At 36.1% G+C, this 18,978-nt stretch overlaps 1 protein-coding gene across 5 annotated transcripts in view; it reads right to left on the bottom strand.

Annotated features, from left to right (window-relative positions):
* Positions 1-8,048: 8,048 nt before the first annotated feature.
* PTBP2 (polypyrimidine tract binding protein 2) overlaps positions 8,049-18,978 on the bottom strand; it is a 48,230-nt gene continuing 37,300 nt past the window's right edge. For 2 of the 5 annotated variants that reach the window (XM_066325248.1, XM_066325251.1), the window contains 6 exons: positions 13,689-13,843; positions 12,237-12,270; positions 11,701-11,793; positions 11,104-11,320; positions 10,924-11,001; positions 8,049-10,789 (listed from right to left, as the gene is read on the bottom strand). In XM_066325248.1, coding sequence (XP_066181345.1) covers positions 10,657-10,789; positions 10,924-11,001; positions 11,104-11,320; positions 11,701-11,793; positions 12,237-12,270; positions 13,689-13,843 — 710 coding nt within the window. In that variant the 3' untranslated portion in view covers positions 8,049-10,656. The remainder of the gene's footprint in view (positions 10,790-10,923; positions 11,002-11,103; positions 11,321-11,700; positions 11,794-12,236; positions 12,271-13,688; positions 13,844-18,978) is intronic. The other 3 variants (XM_066325249.1, XM_066325250.1, XM_066325252.1) reach the window with 3 other exon arrangements.

Raw genomic sequence — 18,978 nt, 5'->3', positions numbered from 1 at the left:
AACAGCTTTATTTTTTGCTCACTTTCTATGACATCGAGATCTGTGTTAATATACATGGCAATTATGTTCTAAGTAGAAATGCCACAATATTTTACAGTATTCATTACTACATAAATATGTAGATTTATGTGCATGGCTCATAAGTAGTAAATATTACCATTATCTGTCACCATAAAGCAGTAAAACCCTGGCTCATGAAGCACCATTTTTTTGTCTTTCTCCTCTTATACTACAGTGATGGGGCAAAAATCAGAAGTGTTTATTTGAGGATTCTTACGGCCTTTACAACATGTCTGACACCTCAAAGTCAAAGAGAAGCTTTGTTTTAAGGAACTTATGGCATAAAAGTCAGCCCAATTCCACCATTTAAAAGACAATGTAATTCTTAGCATGATGAACAAGGAACTAACACATTGTTTCGAAAGAGCATGTCTGGAAACAGAACAGGAAAATATAGATAATATCCATAGACTTCAAAAGAGCTGTGCTTGGTGAATCCTGCTTGGACCTAAAGCAGTGATGCCAGAAACACAACAAAAGAGGCACAACACACAAAAGGTAGGGGGGGAAAAAAGCACAAGCCCCAAAAAACTCCATGCAAAATAAAGAGCATCCCAGAGATCATTAACCCATAATTACAAGTATTTTTTCCTTTTTCACTGAAGGAAAATCATTAGTAAGTTATACGATGTTTCTTAAGCAAAACATTTCACATGACCCATGAAGCTGATGTTATCCACTTATTTGGCAGTGTGTGGCAGACCATTTCATAAGATGCTGTTGTAAAGTGATGTGTTTATTATGTTAATGTATGCTACAACTCTGTGTAATATAGAGTATTTTAGTAATTATTAATGTCTAGAAACCGAAGAGATTAATACAGTGTTAGAGCAATAAACAGTGTGGTGTTTATTAGGTAAAGCCCTAGAGTAACTCAGTATTTCTACCTGTATCTAAAATCTGTGACAATCTTTAGGGCTGGAACAACTCTATCAGCATAAAGTGTTCTAAATATGAGATTTTGTTACATTTCAGCTGATATTTGACTTCTGTTGAAGCAGGCAGAGTTGTTTTCCCCCCTCCTCCCAGGAGTATGCTCCATCTCCTTTAGTATTTCTGTAACCATTCAGTGACCAGGTTCAGTTCACCAAAGGACAAAAACAAACACCAAAAAGGGGAGAGAGAGAGAGAGAGAGAGAGAAGACAACGCAGAAATTTGACTTTTTTGGTAGGGATGCTGTCAGTTTAGCAGGCTGAATCATGCAGATGAAGGGAAAGAAGACAGGCATCAGAGTTGGCAGAAGATCCCAAGCAAGAATGGCAGGAGCAGAACTAATCCCTTGAATAGCAGCAAGCCTTAAGAACAGCCCAACTGTAAAGTGAAAGCACCTCCTGAACGATTCCTGGCTGCTTTCTGCAGTGCAAGAGGAGCATTTGGAACACCTCCCGTCCTTGACAGCCATGTTAACAAAGGGATAGGAGAGAGAAATAGGTTACATTATTAGTACAAATATATTTAAAGTTATGTCTATTGTCTGTAGCTAAACCATCACATTTTGTACAAGGAATCGGGTAGCAGTACATGTTGGACTTTAAAAATCCAGTTGCAATTTCACAAGCATTAAGTATCTTAAAGTCAAATTTGGAACAAAGCTGACACCCAAAATATTTGAAACTTGTAACTGTTCCATCTTCCTTACTGCTTGAAATGATTGCAAAAGAAGGCGCTTAAACACTAACAAGTCTAAGATATTTTGACATTTTTCCACTTCTGAAATTGCCAAACACAGAAGAGTAAGGAAGTCTGTAAGAAATCTGATAACTCATAAATCAACCAGTTTAAAACATCAGCTCTTTATAAGTTGTTCATGTCTCTGAACAACAGAGTGGTGACAAATAGGCATTCTGTTCCCTGACAGAGAAAGGCAACTTGATGTACACATACTTACTCAACAGGAGGTTTTGTACTATAGATTAAGGCAACCCAAAGATCAGAGCTCTATTTGTGACAGTTATTAATCTGTAAAAGTGAAGTCTCAGCTATATTCAGTGTCTTATATTATTTCCAGTTTTAAGGGAATCACACTTGGCCTCGCAATGATACACACCTCATGCGCATAGTGCTGCCTGACAGATTTAAAAAAAAACTTAAAACACTGCAACTTGAAAACTTGCAAACTCATTTTTGAAAATGGAAAAGGAAGAAAAAGTCTTACAAAAAGGAGTGCAAGGATATAGGCTGAAACCAAGAGAGAGGGTACAACTTCAGGACATGTGCACTGCAGGAGCCACTTTTCACACAGTATGTGCAGAGGAAGCTTTTGGCTACTTGTCTCGTCTCTAGGGAGCTGAAGTTCTTGTGTAGCAATTCAGTATTTAAAAGATTTGTCCTCAGTTTCATTTTCTTTCCATACTCAGTCACTACATCTGGATGAACTTTCTCTTCTCCCAAGGAACATGGTTTTGGCAGGGCAGATGTCTGCACAAGAGAGCATCTTGGCATTCAGCAGCAGTTGCCTAGATACCACCTTCTAAGTGCCAGAAGCCTGGACTCATTTTTTCCAGCACAGAAAACTAATGCCTATTGTTCCAAGTGGTAATCCTGCAAGTTCACCAACTTGTGCATTGACTATTATTAAATTCTACTAACATAAATGTAAGTAACATTTACTACAGAAATACAAAGTAGGGGTCTGAAAAACTTAACTTTTTATATAAAAAAGCATTATTCAGAGCACAACATTAAGTTCCAAAAATATTTTTTAAAAAAACATGATGAATTTTAAGAACTTCTGAGTTTTACAAGGATCTTGGTCACTCAGGATTCAAGCAGGTTGCTAAATCCTAAGTGAAGCTGAAATGAATATAACTTCCAATATATAATGACTTCTTATGAGGAAATGTTCTCAAAGCATACTGAAGGGTTCCCAGATTTTTCTAGGGCTACTCAGTGTCTTAATCCAAGAGCCTGAAGTGTAGATAGCCCTAATCTCACCCTACAGTGGTCACCCCAGAAGTTCTGAAATCATGGATGCAACCTGCTATTGTTACCTAAGGATCTCAGAAGTGCTGAAGAGTCCTATGAACACTGAATCTGCAAGGCCTGAATTCCTAAGAAGCTAAAAGCTGCAGGAGACAACCAGGTTCTGCTTCAAGCGTGATGGCTTGCTGAGGGCAGTTTAGGGTTTGTACTATTGTCCAGGTACACCAGGCACAATGTATTTCCTTACCAGTAAGCCTATCTGAAAGCTTACAAAGCAGTTCTAAGCCTAAGAAGGCAGCTGGGTAACTACTCCCAGCATAGGAAAAATCTTTGTACCTTTCTTTAGCTATGCAGGAACATGTATATTGTTTGAAGTCACCCTGGAAAAAAGCTATGTTTTACAGGATTCCCATCTTTAGGAATTGAGGAAGCGGCTGTGAACTGAGAACAATGTGCATGAAAGGCTGTATTATTTCAGATCAGCAAAAATCCAAGTTTTCAAATGGCTCAAAACTTGGAAAAGCTGGAATTAGAAATTAAATTATATGTGGAATCCCTTTCCTTAGGGCAACTTATTCAGAAGATCTGTGTAAAATTCATAGATCATAGCTTGTACAACCCAACAGTCTACATTCTTGTGAAAAAGGTTCAGATATTTACCTGTTCGCTTTGAAAAATCAAACTATCTTTAAAGATTCCAGGTATCCTTAAGAAAATTGCAAATAAATGTTAATGTTGATCTGTTAGCAAGATCACTTGCGTTTTATAGACTTCAGTTTTGCTGACCTCCAGTCACTTGCCAATGCTAATTGGTGGTGATGTGGCAATTCTTCCATTGCCACAACTGACAGCCTTGGTGGACCAAAACTTGCTGCACAAATGGTATGCCACCTGCAGGGAAAAAACTATTTAGAGTTCACCAACAGCAATGCAGAATTGCTTGGTGTTACCATTCTCTAATGAAAAGAATATTTTTTTCAATTGTAACAGAATGGCACCACCAACACCTCTGTTTATAAGAACTATTTTGAGTGAAGAGCCACAAATAGGAAGAGGTTATCTACTATTAACCACGTATTTTAATGTAACTACACTTGAAAGATGATGAGGCTTAGCTCCATCTTCCATCTAAGAGGAACTTGAAAATTACCACTTTCTAAAAACTTAAGCAGACTTGTAAAGTGCAGCAAAAGATTTAGGTCAAAATAATTTCTTCCCTGAAGTCTAGGAGTCAGAATGACAAAGCAGTGATACAGACTAAGGAAAGTGTGTGACTTCTGCCATCAGAGTTTAAACAAGTTAGACACACTTCTGATCAAAATGGTTAAGATCAACCAAAATTTGCTTAAGAACTGGAAAATAGCAACCCCTAGTTTATTTTCTATAATCAACAGGAAAATATCCCTCTCTCTAAAAAGAGGGAAAAAAAGAAAAGCTACCTCATTCTGAAAGAGAACACTGCTCACAAAAAGTTTACTCAAATTATCTCGTACCTGAAGGTTAATCTTTAAACTTAAACAAAACACAGCATGATGAAAGAATATTTCGTTGATACAGCACCAGGACTCTTTACTGAGGACTGCCAGTGTTTTAAAAGTGGAAAGGCTGGTGTCCCACCACATGGAACAAATCACTGGTGCTTGTCAGATACAGCTGCCAGAAACCTTTCTTGCTTCAGAAAAGAACAGACTAGTCCAGCATGATTTCAGCTGCACAATTGATATCTTCAAAGAGTGTTGATGCTGTCAGATATAAGCCCCGGGCATTAAGGAACTGGGGGGAATAGGGGTAGCCCAAAAGACACTGGTGTATCCTGCCATGGAATATAGTCAGAAATTTTACAGTTTGCATTTTTCATCAAAAAATGCCAGTTCCCACATGTGTCACTTGATGAATCCTCTAACAAATCTCTTCCTGGATCCTACTAGCTCACTTTATCTAGCTCTTTGGTTAGCCATCAGTGTCAATCATCCTAAACTATCCTGACACATAGCCTAACCTAGGGCTAGAGGCTTCAGGCTTTCAATCTTGCTGGCTTCCAGGGATAAGTACTCATTCTAGGAAAACTAGCTTCTACAGCAGTCTGCATGCAAGTGCTAAGTTCTGACACCCCATACCTGTTGAGCTGAAGTGAAAATACATCACTATTACCTCACATGCTGGACTACTTCTTTTCAGACTAGTTTGTAAAATACCTCTACAAAATTACTCAGCCAACATCTCACCTTGTCAATAATTTTTCACATCTATTTATATATGAAACAACTGAAAGCAAGCTACTGAAACACTCTCAATGCTCCTCTGTCCAGTACTCTGTTCCTCCTACAAAATATCCCCTCCCTTTCATTTCTCGTGCCCTGTACTCAAGTATCCCCAGGTTCCACCATGTTTGCTGCCTCACAAGCTGCTGCCCTTTAAAAGAGAGAGAAAACCATGTCTTGAGCCTGAGAACTACTGGCAGAAGACAAGGCACCAGATCTCCTTCCCTTGCCCACAGGACTGAAAGTAAGGACTCTGACCTAGCAAGCCAACTAATCATGAGGATAGAAAGAGAAATACCTTACGACTGGAGACCTTCATCCCCTCTGCCTGACAGGACACCAACCAAAGGGTACAGGAGTGACAAGGAAGAGACAGGGGTTATCTCGGGAACAGCACATTCACACAAAGATGGTGCAATTACACATACCTCATTTCCTAATGAAACTGAGCTAAAACTCATAAAACATTCAGAACTCTTCAATAATATGAGTGCTATTTTCAGCTAAGTTTTTTGAGACATCTAAGTCTTATTTTCACATAATTTTTTTTCCCAAGGAAGAAAAGTTCTTTACTTTTCCTTTGCTGCCTGCCTGCAGAACTAATCAAGAATGAATAGATTTTAAACCTCACATGCCATAAACTTTGAAAGAGAAAAAACAAAGCAATGTAACCCTCTTCCAAATTTAGTTTGTTGATCAGAGGAAAATTCACTCAACACAAAAAACAGATATAGCAAGCTGTAAATTTTTAAGGTGAAGCAGAACTCACCAATCTGATTTTGTTAGCCATCCTTGAGACTAAAGATATGCACTAGAGAGAATTTCAAACTTCAAAATACTCAGATAAAGGTGATACTAAATAAATTCTTACATTAAAGGGGGAAAAAAAAGCCTTTAAAGCTGCATTACTGTAGCCTATAATTGCACAGTAAGGCAGGAACTTTGTCACTAGCTCTAGCAAGCCAATGCACTAACAGAATAATTAATGGTTTATCATTCTCTATAGTTAAGATTACTGCAGTCTACTGACTGACAAACATTACCAAGGCCCATTAAAAGTAGGAAATACCGTGCCAAATCCTACAGTTTTGGAAAAATCATTCTTTCTTCTTAGCCTCCAGGTGGTTGCAATCACTAGCAGGCTGCAGTTGCTCAGCTCTCCAAGAAACCAGGAAGGTTAAGAAAAATTGCAGTCATGTGTGTGCATCTCTATCTATATTCTACATACACCAGGACTACAAGACATGGGGCATTCTACCCAATTACTTAAAAGAGAATTTGTTCACCTCAGCAAAACAGAACTTCAGGTTGTCTCAGCATCTGGAACAGAACAAGGACTTCAGCCTCATCCCTACCTAACACAGTAAAACCTTTTGGGCAGCCTTGTTCACTGTAACACATTTGATATTGGGAAAGCCGTTTCTTGAGATGGGACTAGTGGATTTGTATTCCCGTTGGCAGAAAAAAACCCCGCAATTCTTTTTTCTAATGTTTTGATAGAAGTACATGCCATCTAAGCACAGAATTAGACAAATTATCTGGAATAAACCAGAGTTTGAAATCACAGTGCCTTAAATCCTGCAGATAGCAAGATCTAATTAATCTTGTCATGCTCTAAGATACTAGAAAACATAAGGAAACTGATAATGAATCAAAGAAATTGTTTTTGGAAGGTGGCCTATAAAACTAATTCTGAATGTAAAGTTTTTAAAATGGCAAGCTACAAAGAGTTGCATAAACTGTTATTCCTGCAGGGCAAAGGTGCCGTTCATAACATGTTAAATCACAACATACAGAAATACTTCTAAGTGTATTCGCTTAGCTTGAGGGTTTCCCCCAATTTCTAGTTAGAATGCTATAAGGTTTTTGATTATTTCATTTACATACCCTATTTGCCACTGGACATTATCTGATCAAAGAATCATTTTTGGACTTCTCCAACCAATTTCATTTCTCCACCAGAGGAAAAAAAATTAACGATTGACAAAGAAATAAAAATCAGCAACGGTCCTCTGACAAAAAGGCAGAATTATTTTAAAAATCTGAAACTGAGTTAGGAGCATCACCAGGCCTATGGTGAAGTTTTACTAACAATCTAAAACTCACATTCCATGGAGTGTAAGAAGTTATTCATGAATCTTATTTTTAGTAAAATTTTAATAAAAGTGATGATTTTCACATTCTGAAGAGCTAAAAATACAGGAACTTATTTACATTTTATAACAACAAAAATGTACAAATTGCTATACAAAATGCAGTACCATGTCATGAAAAAAAAGCTTTTGAAAGTTCTAAGAGTTAGGACATCACTAAGTCTGTATTTTCTGAAAAGATACCACTTTAAAGACTAAGTATCCATAACTGAACAGTGATTTTCTTCAGATTAATAAAAAATGCTTTCATGACAATTATGACTGTCATTACTTTTAATTTTGGCTGGTACAAATATAACCTCATAATAAAAGCTGCTGAATATATAACAAGTCAAACCCAATATATACTCTTTCCCTTGAGGTTTTTGCCACAGAAAATTTCAAAATGAGAAAAGGATAGAAACTTCTGTTTAAGGGACTAAGCCTGGCAAGAAGTAAGTTACCCTTTTATAAACCCCTATATTTGTACACAATTAGATAGTGCAGATGTTTACAGTTATTTCAAAATTACATATATGGCAATCACTGTATGTATGCTATTTGATACATGTTTTTAGAGTGGAAATAATTGAGCACAAGCTGAACACACAGAATGGCAAATTTCTAGTCACATTTCTTGTTGAAACATGCAAGCACATTGATACACAAAAGGAAATCTGACACACTTTTATTTTAGAAAAATATGGGACATCATATTGTACAGATGAAAAACATAACAGATCAGCTCAGTCAGACCCTTAATTACTGCTGAAATCATTAGAAATAGTCACATCTGTGCGTCTGGGTGCTCATGTTGTAAAAAGATGCTGATTCACAAGCTTTGAGTATGGATGAATAGGATTCTACCAGCACTTCAAATTGGGTGATCACTGCAATATCTAGAGTGTAACTTAAATCATATATTGGCTGTAATAAAATGCACTTTATTGAATGTATTAAGACTAATGCAAGCCCCTACATTACCCCATGACCTTCAAAAGCTGATCGCTATTTACTGATTTGAAAGCCACCCAAAGGAAGATATCAGTTCACAAAGCATTCTGACATCGATGTATCTACAGGGGTTGTTGTACTGGCAAAATGACTGAAAAATGCTTTGATTTGAACACCAACAGCTCTTACCAAATGCTCCAGGATCATTCAGTTACTCTTAAATGGCAATGTGTAAAATCCTATTTCTCATCAAAAGAGAAAAAACCCCACAATAATCAGTTCAAAGTAATATAAAGAAAAGCTACTGAAGTGTCCAAACAGTTCTAATCATTTGAACCCATGACTCTGAAAAGGTGAAGTATCCTGTTCTCAAACACATATGGTCCACAGATCTCATGTGAAATCCTTTGTTACTTTCACCCATGAGTGTACTGTATGATTAGTAGAAAATCTTTAGCAGACACAAAAAAAATGAAAGATGAAACTTGCAGCAAGAGAGCATGGCAAACCTGAGAGATCTATTAGTGCATAAATCTGCTTAAAAACTAAAAAGACAGAAAGAGAGAGCTAACAAACTACAATAAAAGTTATGTCTTTAAAGCAGTAAGTTATAACAGGGTGGGAAATGTTTAATTTGCACATATGCCTGCAAAGGGGTAACTATCTGAAAACAGAGTTGGTATTTTTCACAGCATCAGATTTATGGTAAAAAGCCATAAAGAGTAGTTTTTAATATTATGCTTTTCCCACCCTGGCAGAGAATAAACATGAATTTAGAAGCACAGTAAAAGTGAAAAACAAAGGAGAGGAGAGATAGAAAGCAGCAGAGAAAGACAGAAAAGGTGAATACAGAGCTACAGAAGTGTTTATTGAGCATGCTACAGAGGTAAGCAGAGTACACACAAAATGAAATTAAACAACCATCAAACCTCCCAACTTTGTTAGAAAATTAATTTTTAATTGTGCCACTTCCAAACTATACTGAATTTTACAATTCTAAAGATGTAAAAACTCAACTAATAGAAAATATACATGACCTTTTTTTTTCTACATAGGTAACAGAATCTATGAATCTTGAAACTAAGTACATCAATTTCAAAAAGTATTGGTCATTTAAACAGAATCAAGGTAACAGTTCAGACTGTCAGTGAACTGCTTTCAAATTAACTGGATCTGCAGATTCTGAGCCACGTTTATAGTAAAGTCAGATCAATTTCTAAATACAAAATATTTTGAAGAGATTTATTAAAACTGAATATTACAATGCAAGGTAAATTAAGACTAAAGGCACATAAACTTTGGTCCCACCTGGTTGTCAGTTTTAGAAAACTGCCACAAAATTTCCTGCAAGCATTTGCAGCAAACTTTCTTCATCATTGAAAAATACATGCACCATTTCCTGAACTAGCTTGACCAGTCTGTACATGCTCAGAAATCCACAACCATATTCCATATCTTAATTACAAACTAAAGATGGCAATATATACTGAAATGCACGTAAGTCATGTCAACTTCAAAAACATCTACGAAAAATATTCAGCCACAAACAAGACATTACTTAGTGCTGACATTTATATGATACATCCCACAAGAGTGTGTACAAAAAGGTTAAGATTCCACAATGCTTTTCACGTAGGGCTCAAAGTCACATAAGTCACTTTTTGTCCTTGAAGAAATTAATAATCTGTACCTTGTTAATTTTAACTAATGCCTACATTCATAACTGAATCTAGACCAGAACAATGAAATACAAAAGGCCTCTTTAAAAAAGAACACAAAGCAAAAAGTAGCAAAAATCAAATAAAATAATTTTACTCTTTCAGCGTAATGCATCTTATCCAATTAAAAAGAAAAATAAGTGACAAGCCAGCAGATAAAGAAATCTATCAAGCAGGAGAAAACAAAAACTTAACCTTTTTACACACCCCTGCCTAAACATATTTAAATTATCATGTAACAATGTGCCCCAGACAACCAAATTTGCTTTTTACTAGTTATGCAATTCCAGCAGTACTAATTTTCCTTTTTAAGGCACGTACGTCAACTAAGTTGAAAAAATGTGGTATTAACTTGAAATCTTTTAAACAAAACAATGGTTTATCTAAACAACAGTTGAACAGTTGAATAGCAGTTAATATCACTGCCTTTTTCTTTCTTTTTTTTTTTTTTAGTTTTTTTTTTTAGTTTTTTAAAACAATTGAGGAATGATAACAGCATGAAAAAAAATAAAAAAAAAAGAAGACAAACTCTGGTCCCCACTTTCCTGAACAGTCAAAAGGTGACAACACCAAACAATGCAATACACCTTTGTTTTCTATCTGCCTTTTTAAATAGTTGACTTAGAGAAAGAAACTCTCAGATGGTGACTTTCTCCCAGATTGTAATTGTGGAGATCAATCAAAGCCTGAATAGCTTCTTCTACTGTTGACATCTGAAGAAGGGCCATCTTGTGATCTCTTCTGAAACAAAATAATGGAATTAGGAACTTGAACACTACAGGGGTTTCTCCTAATGTTTGCTATCTGATATGCACTTTTTCTTAAGATGTGCTGCAAAACTTTTTTTTAGAGCTATGCGCAGAAAAGCTACTTACTGAAAAAATTTAAATGCTTTCACAGTGCCTCCAGTGTTAGCAAACAATGTGCGTAGATCCTCTTCTGCTACCGATGGTCTACAGACAGGAAGAAAATAAGAATAAGCAGGAAATCATTAGTCAGTTCAGCATGCTGTGATTCACATAAGTATTATCAGCCTACTGACAGTGAACACTTACGGAATATTGGACAGATGAAGTGTTGCAGAAGGAGGGAATATATTTTGAAAGTTTTTTGAACCAGGTTTCTTGAAGCGATGCAAAGGTGAATTACCAAAATCTTTAGTCAGCCCTTGGTCATCAAGTCCCTCTCGAGGTAGCTGTACTGTCTGATGTTTAGAAAGGGTGACCCGAATAATCTTTCCATACATTTTTTGTCCATTAAGATGGCTCATGGCTGAAAAAGACAAATTTACTCAACTGAGTGCTACCTTTCAACAGCTTGTGGTACATCACACAAGCTAAGAAGAAAAACACTCAGGCAAATCAAAGGGTTAGTGTGCTAATGGACTGGAATCAAGAACTAGGTCTGCAGACTCTTTGTCAATATTAAATTTTATTTGAGGATCATCACATTTGACTGAGTTGTTGAATTCATTTAGGGTATTCATTCAGGTGCAGACCTTCTGGAACACAAGTGCATGCAAAAAGATTTTGGATCTGGTGGATAACCAGGAGAAGAGACAGACTGACAAATATAAACGCATTTAGTTCACCTGATCTTACACAGCCTAAGTACTTAGACTAATAGAAATATAAACAGAAAACTAATCTTACCCAGCTGTGACTGGTTTCCATCAGCCATCTGTATAAGGGCACTATCTTTCTTATTGTATAAAATCTTCACACGCTGCACATCACCATAAACACCTTTTCAAAGTCAAAAGTAACCCAAAAGAAGAAGTTCATTTTAAAGCCAGCCACCTAAGTAATATATTTTGACATATCAATGGAACATTCAGACAGCAACAAGATCACTCACTCCAACTCAACACACTCACAAATGAATAAAGGAGATAAAGATTTTGAATAGTGAATTTTGAAAAGAATAACTTCTGATAAACCCTCAAAGCTATGTGAATGATATAAAATTAAAGACCATGCAAAATATATTAGCATGCATTAAAAGAAAATCTGTGTCTATGGAGAGATTTAAACAGCAAAAGAAAAATAGCAAAAGATTTACTATTCAACTTTAAGCCAAAGTGCTAGCTACAAATAAGAATTAAGGTGAAACAAAAAAAACCAACCAAACAAAACCATAAAAACAAAATCAAATCAATAATAAAAGTATAGTGCTAACAATAACATACCGAAGAGGGTAAACAGACTTTGGGGCGTAACCATCTTTAGAAGGAGAGAAGAGCAAGCAGCGTAAGACAAGAAGAGAGAAGAGTCGAGGAAGAGCGGAGATGAACAGATCATCCATAACGAAGGGTGGTTCCCGCAGAATGGTGAGGTGGTCATGGATCATGGTTTCAAGGCGGTTAATTGGGGCAAGTTGGTCCGAGGAACATTTTGTTCAAGCACAGAAGCATGAACATAGGGAATGAAGACAGGGAACGTAGACAAAGACGAGGAGAAGGGTGTGACAGGGAAGGGGTGGGAATTTGGGTAAAGACAAGGAAAGGGAAGTTGAACACACAGGGAAAAGGATGAAATGGGGGAGGGAATACAGCAATGCAGAAGAAAAAAAAAATAAGGAAGTGGGGAACAAAAAAAAATAAAATATAGGTCAGTACATAGGAAATGCAGGAATTTGGTCAGAAAATGGTTGGTTTATGTACTGTACAAGAAAAACTGAGTAAAATGTAGTCACCCAAGACAAATATGGGTAAAGTACATTCATATCAAGAGTAAACTACAGCATTTCATCTCAACATGAAAATAAATTAAAAAAAGCATGCAATAGAAAGTTTAAAATTTAAACTTTAACTGCGTAAGCATGGCTGGTCATGAAATGCAGGCAAAATATCTTTCAAAATGGCACTCTGATCTAAGACATTTTAACATGCAAGACTGTGGATGACAAAACAGTACCAGATGATAAAAAAAGTTTAATGATTTACAGTGACAGAGGCCAGTTAAAAATGGAACAGCTAGACTGATACGAACTTCCCACATTTCATACCAGCTTTCACAGCCATCAAAATAAATGTAAAGGACAGTAAAAATGCAAAACTAAATTAATCCCTTTAGATTTCAGAGTTAGCAAGAAAGATACAGTTAAGGTGAAAATGCTTTGCCATCACTGTTTTGTTTTTTTTTTAAGACAAATGAGTAACTGCAAAGAAAAAAAATTACTAAGAGAGACTGGAAGAGTGCCTCGTCAAGATCTTTGGGAGAACCTTCAAAGAAAAATGTGTTAGAGTAGTTCACATAAATTAAGACTCAAAAATGTGAGAAACGAGCATGAAATGAAACAGCAAACAATTAGAAACAAAACAGAAATTCTAGTTCACATGATTGCAGTTACAAAAGAAAGAATAGTTGGTATTCAAACATGTATTAGCTATCAAATTTTTCTTAGAAAAAATAGGTAGCTGACTGTCAAAGCATATTTTAAGTTGTTAGCTACCTAGGAAAAAGAATGTATTGAACAATGGTTTTAAAATAAGCTTTGGGAATTATTAAAAAAACAGCAAAAATACGTTTGAGCTTAAAACCCAAATGTGTAAGAGCCAAATGCAAAGAAAATATAAAATACTGACAAATGAAGTGTGACTAAAGAGGGGGAAAAAAAAGAACAAAAATGTTTCACTTACCTCTTCATTTAAATTGCTAACCAGGAGGACTGTATTGCTACCAGCTGAAACTCCAGGCATTCCCACACGGCCAGCAGCAGCAGCTGCAGCTGCAGCAGCAGCATTTGGAATAGCCAAAGGACTCAGAGCTCCTGGAACAGCTGCAACAGGAAGCCCTAATTTTAAAATAAAGCATATTTTACGAAACACACACAAGTTGTTTAAAAAAACAAGTTCCTATATCAGTACTAGTGCTGCATACACCCCTCTACACAGCAGACAATCCCACTGTAAAGTCAAAGGGTTGTGAAATAGGTTGGTAAATTAATGTAAGAGAAATGCAGAAAATTTTTTTCAGATGAAGTCTGCAAAGTTATGAGGTGTAAAAAGTACTTTCTACTCAAATAACCATTACTGGGCAACAAAACTCTTTCCACTGCACTCCAAAATGCTTCAAGTGTCTAGTTTATCAAGATGGTCTAAAGTAAATGTTGATTAAATCAGTAAGAATAAACACTAATTGTGCTCTTTGCACCATTACATTATTTCCCATTTCCTATCATCATTTGAGACACATTCTTCACTTCAACTTGTTGCTTGACTAAATACCCAACAGTGCAGTTGGCCATGTGAGAAGAGGTTTACACATCTCTCACAAGGTAACCTTAGCATGAGGTGGGGAGGCAACCTTCTCAATTCAAGACTCAACACACTCTGTGGCTTTAGTAATCCAGGTCTCTGAAGAAGCATGTTACCCTAAGCTTAAACTTCAGTTGTGCTCTTACGTTTTCTTCTTCAAGAAAACTCTGACCGTGCAGAGAAACACTGATTTTGTCTGCTCAAGTCACTGGGGTCTGAGTTGAGTGTGCTACTCCCAGGATTCAAGAAAGGTTCTTGTGATACATATGCACTACACCTAGTTTATATAGGAACAGTTTTATCATATTTGATCAACACTAAATTAGCACATCACGCAAGGTTCAGCAGAAGAGCACTGATGTATCAAAATTCTTTTCCAAGGCAGTAAGACATGACAGCTCCTCACCTGAAGGACATACAACTTATTTTATACTAGGTCAATAGCAATCACCTAAGTTTTAGAAAATGTCAAGCTACCAGGTCTTAGTAAGAGCATATCCAGTCTCCTAGTATGTCTAGACATCTCTCCCTAAACCTTAGAAACTTTAAGCCAGTCCAGCACTTTTAGGAATAAAGGAATCTAAAGACGACTAAGGAAGTTTTTATGGTTCTTTCCATAGCTGGGAACAGCACAGCCAAATACCTCATACCTTAAAAGGCAAAATTCTACATAGCGTAAGATTCTCCCAAGGACATTCTTTGGTCCCACTGAACAAGTTAAAAAAAAAAAACGATGATTAAACACCATTCCTATAAAAGTACTTTCAATTATCATCCTTCAAAATTGTCCGCAAGAATCACAAAAAGGGGCATTTAACAAAGAATGCCAGCAATGACAGCAAGGGATAAAGCTGTGCAAGCCCTATGAACAAAATGTATATCCAGCACAACAATGTATTTCCAGCTGTAGTATTAAACAAACATCTAAACTGGGAGTAATGTACATCAGTGTTTGCTGTTTTAAGTAGTTCTTATATAAGAGACTTCGTTTGTTGTGGTTTCCTATAATACAGCCATTGTTTATCCAAAGCTTTTTTCTGTGACATCTGTAACTTTATTTTGGGGGGAGGAGGGAGAAGAGGAGGGAGACTACGTATTGTTTCACATGTAAGGTAAAAAAACAAAAGAAAAAAATTTGCCTCTGATAATTCATCTGAAGCCAGCTCATTTCATCCACTAGTAATTTTCTCCTTCTTTCAAGGAACATTAACACTCATTGAATATTGTCCAGTTTACAGTCTAAAAGATTTCCAAAACCTAATTTTATCACCAGTGAGGATGTAGTAGATGAATGAGTGATGATGCATGCAGGCTAGATCATCTGTTTGATTGATATGTTTTAACTGATTACTTAGTACACACAGATCTCATTTTTTGAAAAGATCAGACAAATTATAAAGCCACAGCAAATAGCTGTGGAACAGAATTCTTAGTCTGCAGTCTCCACTGTACTTTGATCTGCCATTCTGATTAAGCAATCAGAATTTTTTTAATAAGGAAAAAAAAAATCTTATTAAATAAATAAGAAGAGTTTCTATTATGAATAAGTTACCATGTAACACATTGTTTAGAACTTGCATGAAACCATTTAGAAATGTTAGTTACTTTGACAATATGATCAACTAGTACTACAAATTTTTGTCACTAGCTTTATTTTAGTTTCCCACAACTACAGAAAACAGGTTTTTGGGGGTTTTTTTAGGATATTAATCAAAACATACAAATATTATATACCTCCTTTCTTTTGAAGCCTTTTCCTCAATGAAGTTAAAATACATGTCACATTATTTATTCCCTCTCAGCTTATCCTTTTGTGTGACTTCTGAAATGCAAATCACTACTGCCATTCACAGAGTAGGAAAATTGAAGCTGTACTAAAAATAAATTATGAACTTCCATGAAAACCACAGGCATTGGTAATCATCTCAATGCAGGTAAGCAAAACTGATCAAGAACTGGGTTTATGAACCTGCTATGAACTCTTTCATGGTTCTGTGTCAAGTAACCACCATCACTTGTACTGACTCCTTCCTGTCCTGCTTCTGACAGCTTTGGGGAAGACAGCAGTTTAACATCTTTGCTGTAACAGCTCACAAAGCTGCAAGAGTTACATCATAAAGTTACATTTACTGAAGTAGAGCCTTAACTTCACCCAGAAGAAAACCAAGATATGTTTGGTTTAGAATTAGAGCAGATTAAGCCCCAACACTAACATGACTTACATCCTGTCACTAAAACTGAAACCATAAAACTGTTGAACCTAAATCTCACTTTTAACATATGGATTACAGTACAATTTTAGCCAACACCAAAAAGTTTCACCCAAGTTTGTAGCATATAAAACTTACAGCATATAAAAGTGTAACATAAGCAAAGGAAGAAGTGAGTATATATCTGCCAACAACCTCATGATATACATATACAAGATCAGCTACAGCAAGAGTTTTTACAAGAATGACACAGGTCCATCTCACAGTATTCTTTTTGAGCTTGCAGAAGAACCCGAAGAACAGCACACTAAACCCAAAATGGAGCTCCACTCTTTCCTGGTGAAATATGCCCTCTGAGAATCACATGTGAATAAAGCATGGCAGACACTCAGCATATACTGAAGACATCTGTATCAACGTTACAGAAGGAAATTCCATATCAAACAGAAGAAAATAAACATCAAGACGGAAAAAATTAGGAGGGAGGTTGCTGTTATCATTCATAATTTATGAATGCTGTTATCATTCATGCCATACTTAACACATGAGAGCTTTTCAACCTCCATGACTCTCTGAACTTTTAAGTCTTCCCACCCTTCTTTTGAGTATCTGAATAAATGCAGCTATTAATTGTAGGCACAAGCATCCATTCTGGTTTTTGGTATTTTTCTATCCCTTGTCCTCTTATTTACATAATTTATATTTTGTGCCTTTTTCCACAGTAAGTAGTCCAGAATGAGAATTCTGTTCTTCCATATTCAAACAAGCACCATTCCCATTTTGACAATTATCCTAACGACTTAGGCACCAACTACTCTACAGAGTCTTTTTGCAAAAGTTTTCAGCTCTAGAACTCAAATTCTATAAAAACAGCAAAAAGTAAAAAAAAAACAAAACACAACAAAAAACACAAACAAACAAAACCAAAACAAAACAAAACAAAGAAAAAACAAAAAAAAAAAAACCAAAAAACCAAACCAAAACAAAAAAAAAACCCCAAAAAACCCAACAAAAAACAACAACAACAAAAAAAACACCACACACCAAAAAACCCAAAAAACTATATCAACAAAAAGCCCTATACTAACCACCGCCCATTTGACAGAGGATGAAGAGTTAACAATATACCAAGTTCACCCAACTGGCCATGAGCAGTTAGAAAATGTACCCAGCCCCCTTAAGTCTCTTTTGTAACAATGAATGTTTTTACACACAAAAAAGTCATGATATAAAATATCCACTGTTCATCAAAATAAACAGGACTGGCTTCACCAATGCTCTGAAAACGTTTCACAGCTGCAATCAAAGTCACTCAGGTTTTTATTTTTTTACTTTTTATTTTTCTACTGCTTGGAAAAACAGTGCATGTATGGAGATCCATCCAAGGAGTACAAATTAAAGTATTTAATTAGTTATTGTGACGGTCATCTTCACAATATTTTCGAAATTGTTTTTAGCATACACAAAAGAATGAGTGATTAGTATCAAAATCTTGGAAAACTCTGTAGTTTTGCAGACAAAAATCGAAAGTATGTAAGTGACTTTCAGGTCTAAAGGAGTAGACCTGCAAGTAGTAAGATCTACTACCTCCAGTAGTAGATCATAAAGTACACTAAAGTCACTTGGATAGCTGCAGAAAGTACAGTAACCCAAATTAAATAGATCCATAGTAATGTAATGATCTAAGCGTCTTGAGTGTGATTTCACCATGCCAAGCAAATTAAACCTGTTAATTTGATGCATACTGTAAGTATTATATACAAGGAAATATGTTAGTAAGCCTGAGACTACAAATCAACTTCTCGGGATTCAGGAAAATGTCTTAACTAGAGTTACATAAGTAACTGCATTTGGCACTGTTTAATAGCTCATGAATCTTTACTCTGTCTTCTCCTAAATCCCTAATATTGTGGGTCTCATTAATAAGCAGCTTTACTTCACTTTTGTCTACTTACTACTCATACCGCAGCCCTATGTCTGCATTCTAGTCATTACAGGCTGACAAAAGAATTACTAATTGCCTCAAGGGTGTTCCTACAGCAGTCATCTCTTTGTGTCAAACTTCTGCATGAACACTCATCCCCCTTCCCAATCGAAGCATGAAAAGAGATTTTAATTTTTAAATTACGGGAAGTTAAAGGAGAAAAAAAAATAAACTTTAGCAAGTTTTTTCATGAAACTTTAGATTCTTACAGTATTTTTTACTTCCCAAAACTTTTGCTGTAGCTGCAGGTGATACTGAAATGTAAAGTCAAACGCTCCGGGATTTGCGGGAATTGGCTTTCTGTGTACTTTACAACTAGATTTGAAATGTATCCTTCAAGTAACCTGATTTCAGAGAATCGGCAAATACAGTGCAACATTCAGTAGCCCTAGCTACAATATTTATCCCTCCCTGGGCTCACATCATTCACTGAGTGCCTCCTATCTCTTCTGACAGAGAGCAGAGGCCCCTCTTTCCT

The sequence above is a fragment of the Sylvia atricapilla genome, chromosome 9 (assembly GCF_009819655.1).
Source record: "Sylvia atricapilla isolate bSylAtr1 chromosome 9, bSylAtr1.pri, whole genome shotgun sequence".
NCBI lineage: Eukaryota > Metazoa > Chordata > Aves > Passeriformes > Sylviidae > Sylvia > Sylvia atricapilla.
Note: the sequence above shows the minus strand (reverse complement) of the source record. Positions and strands in the feature narration are given on the sequence as shown.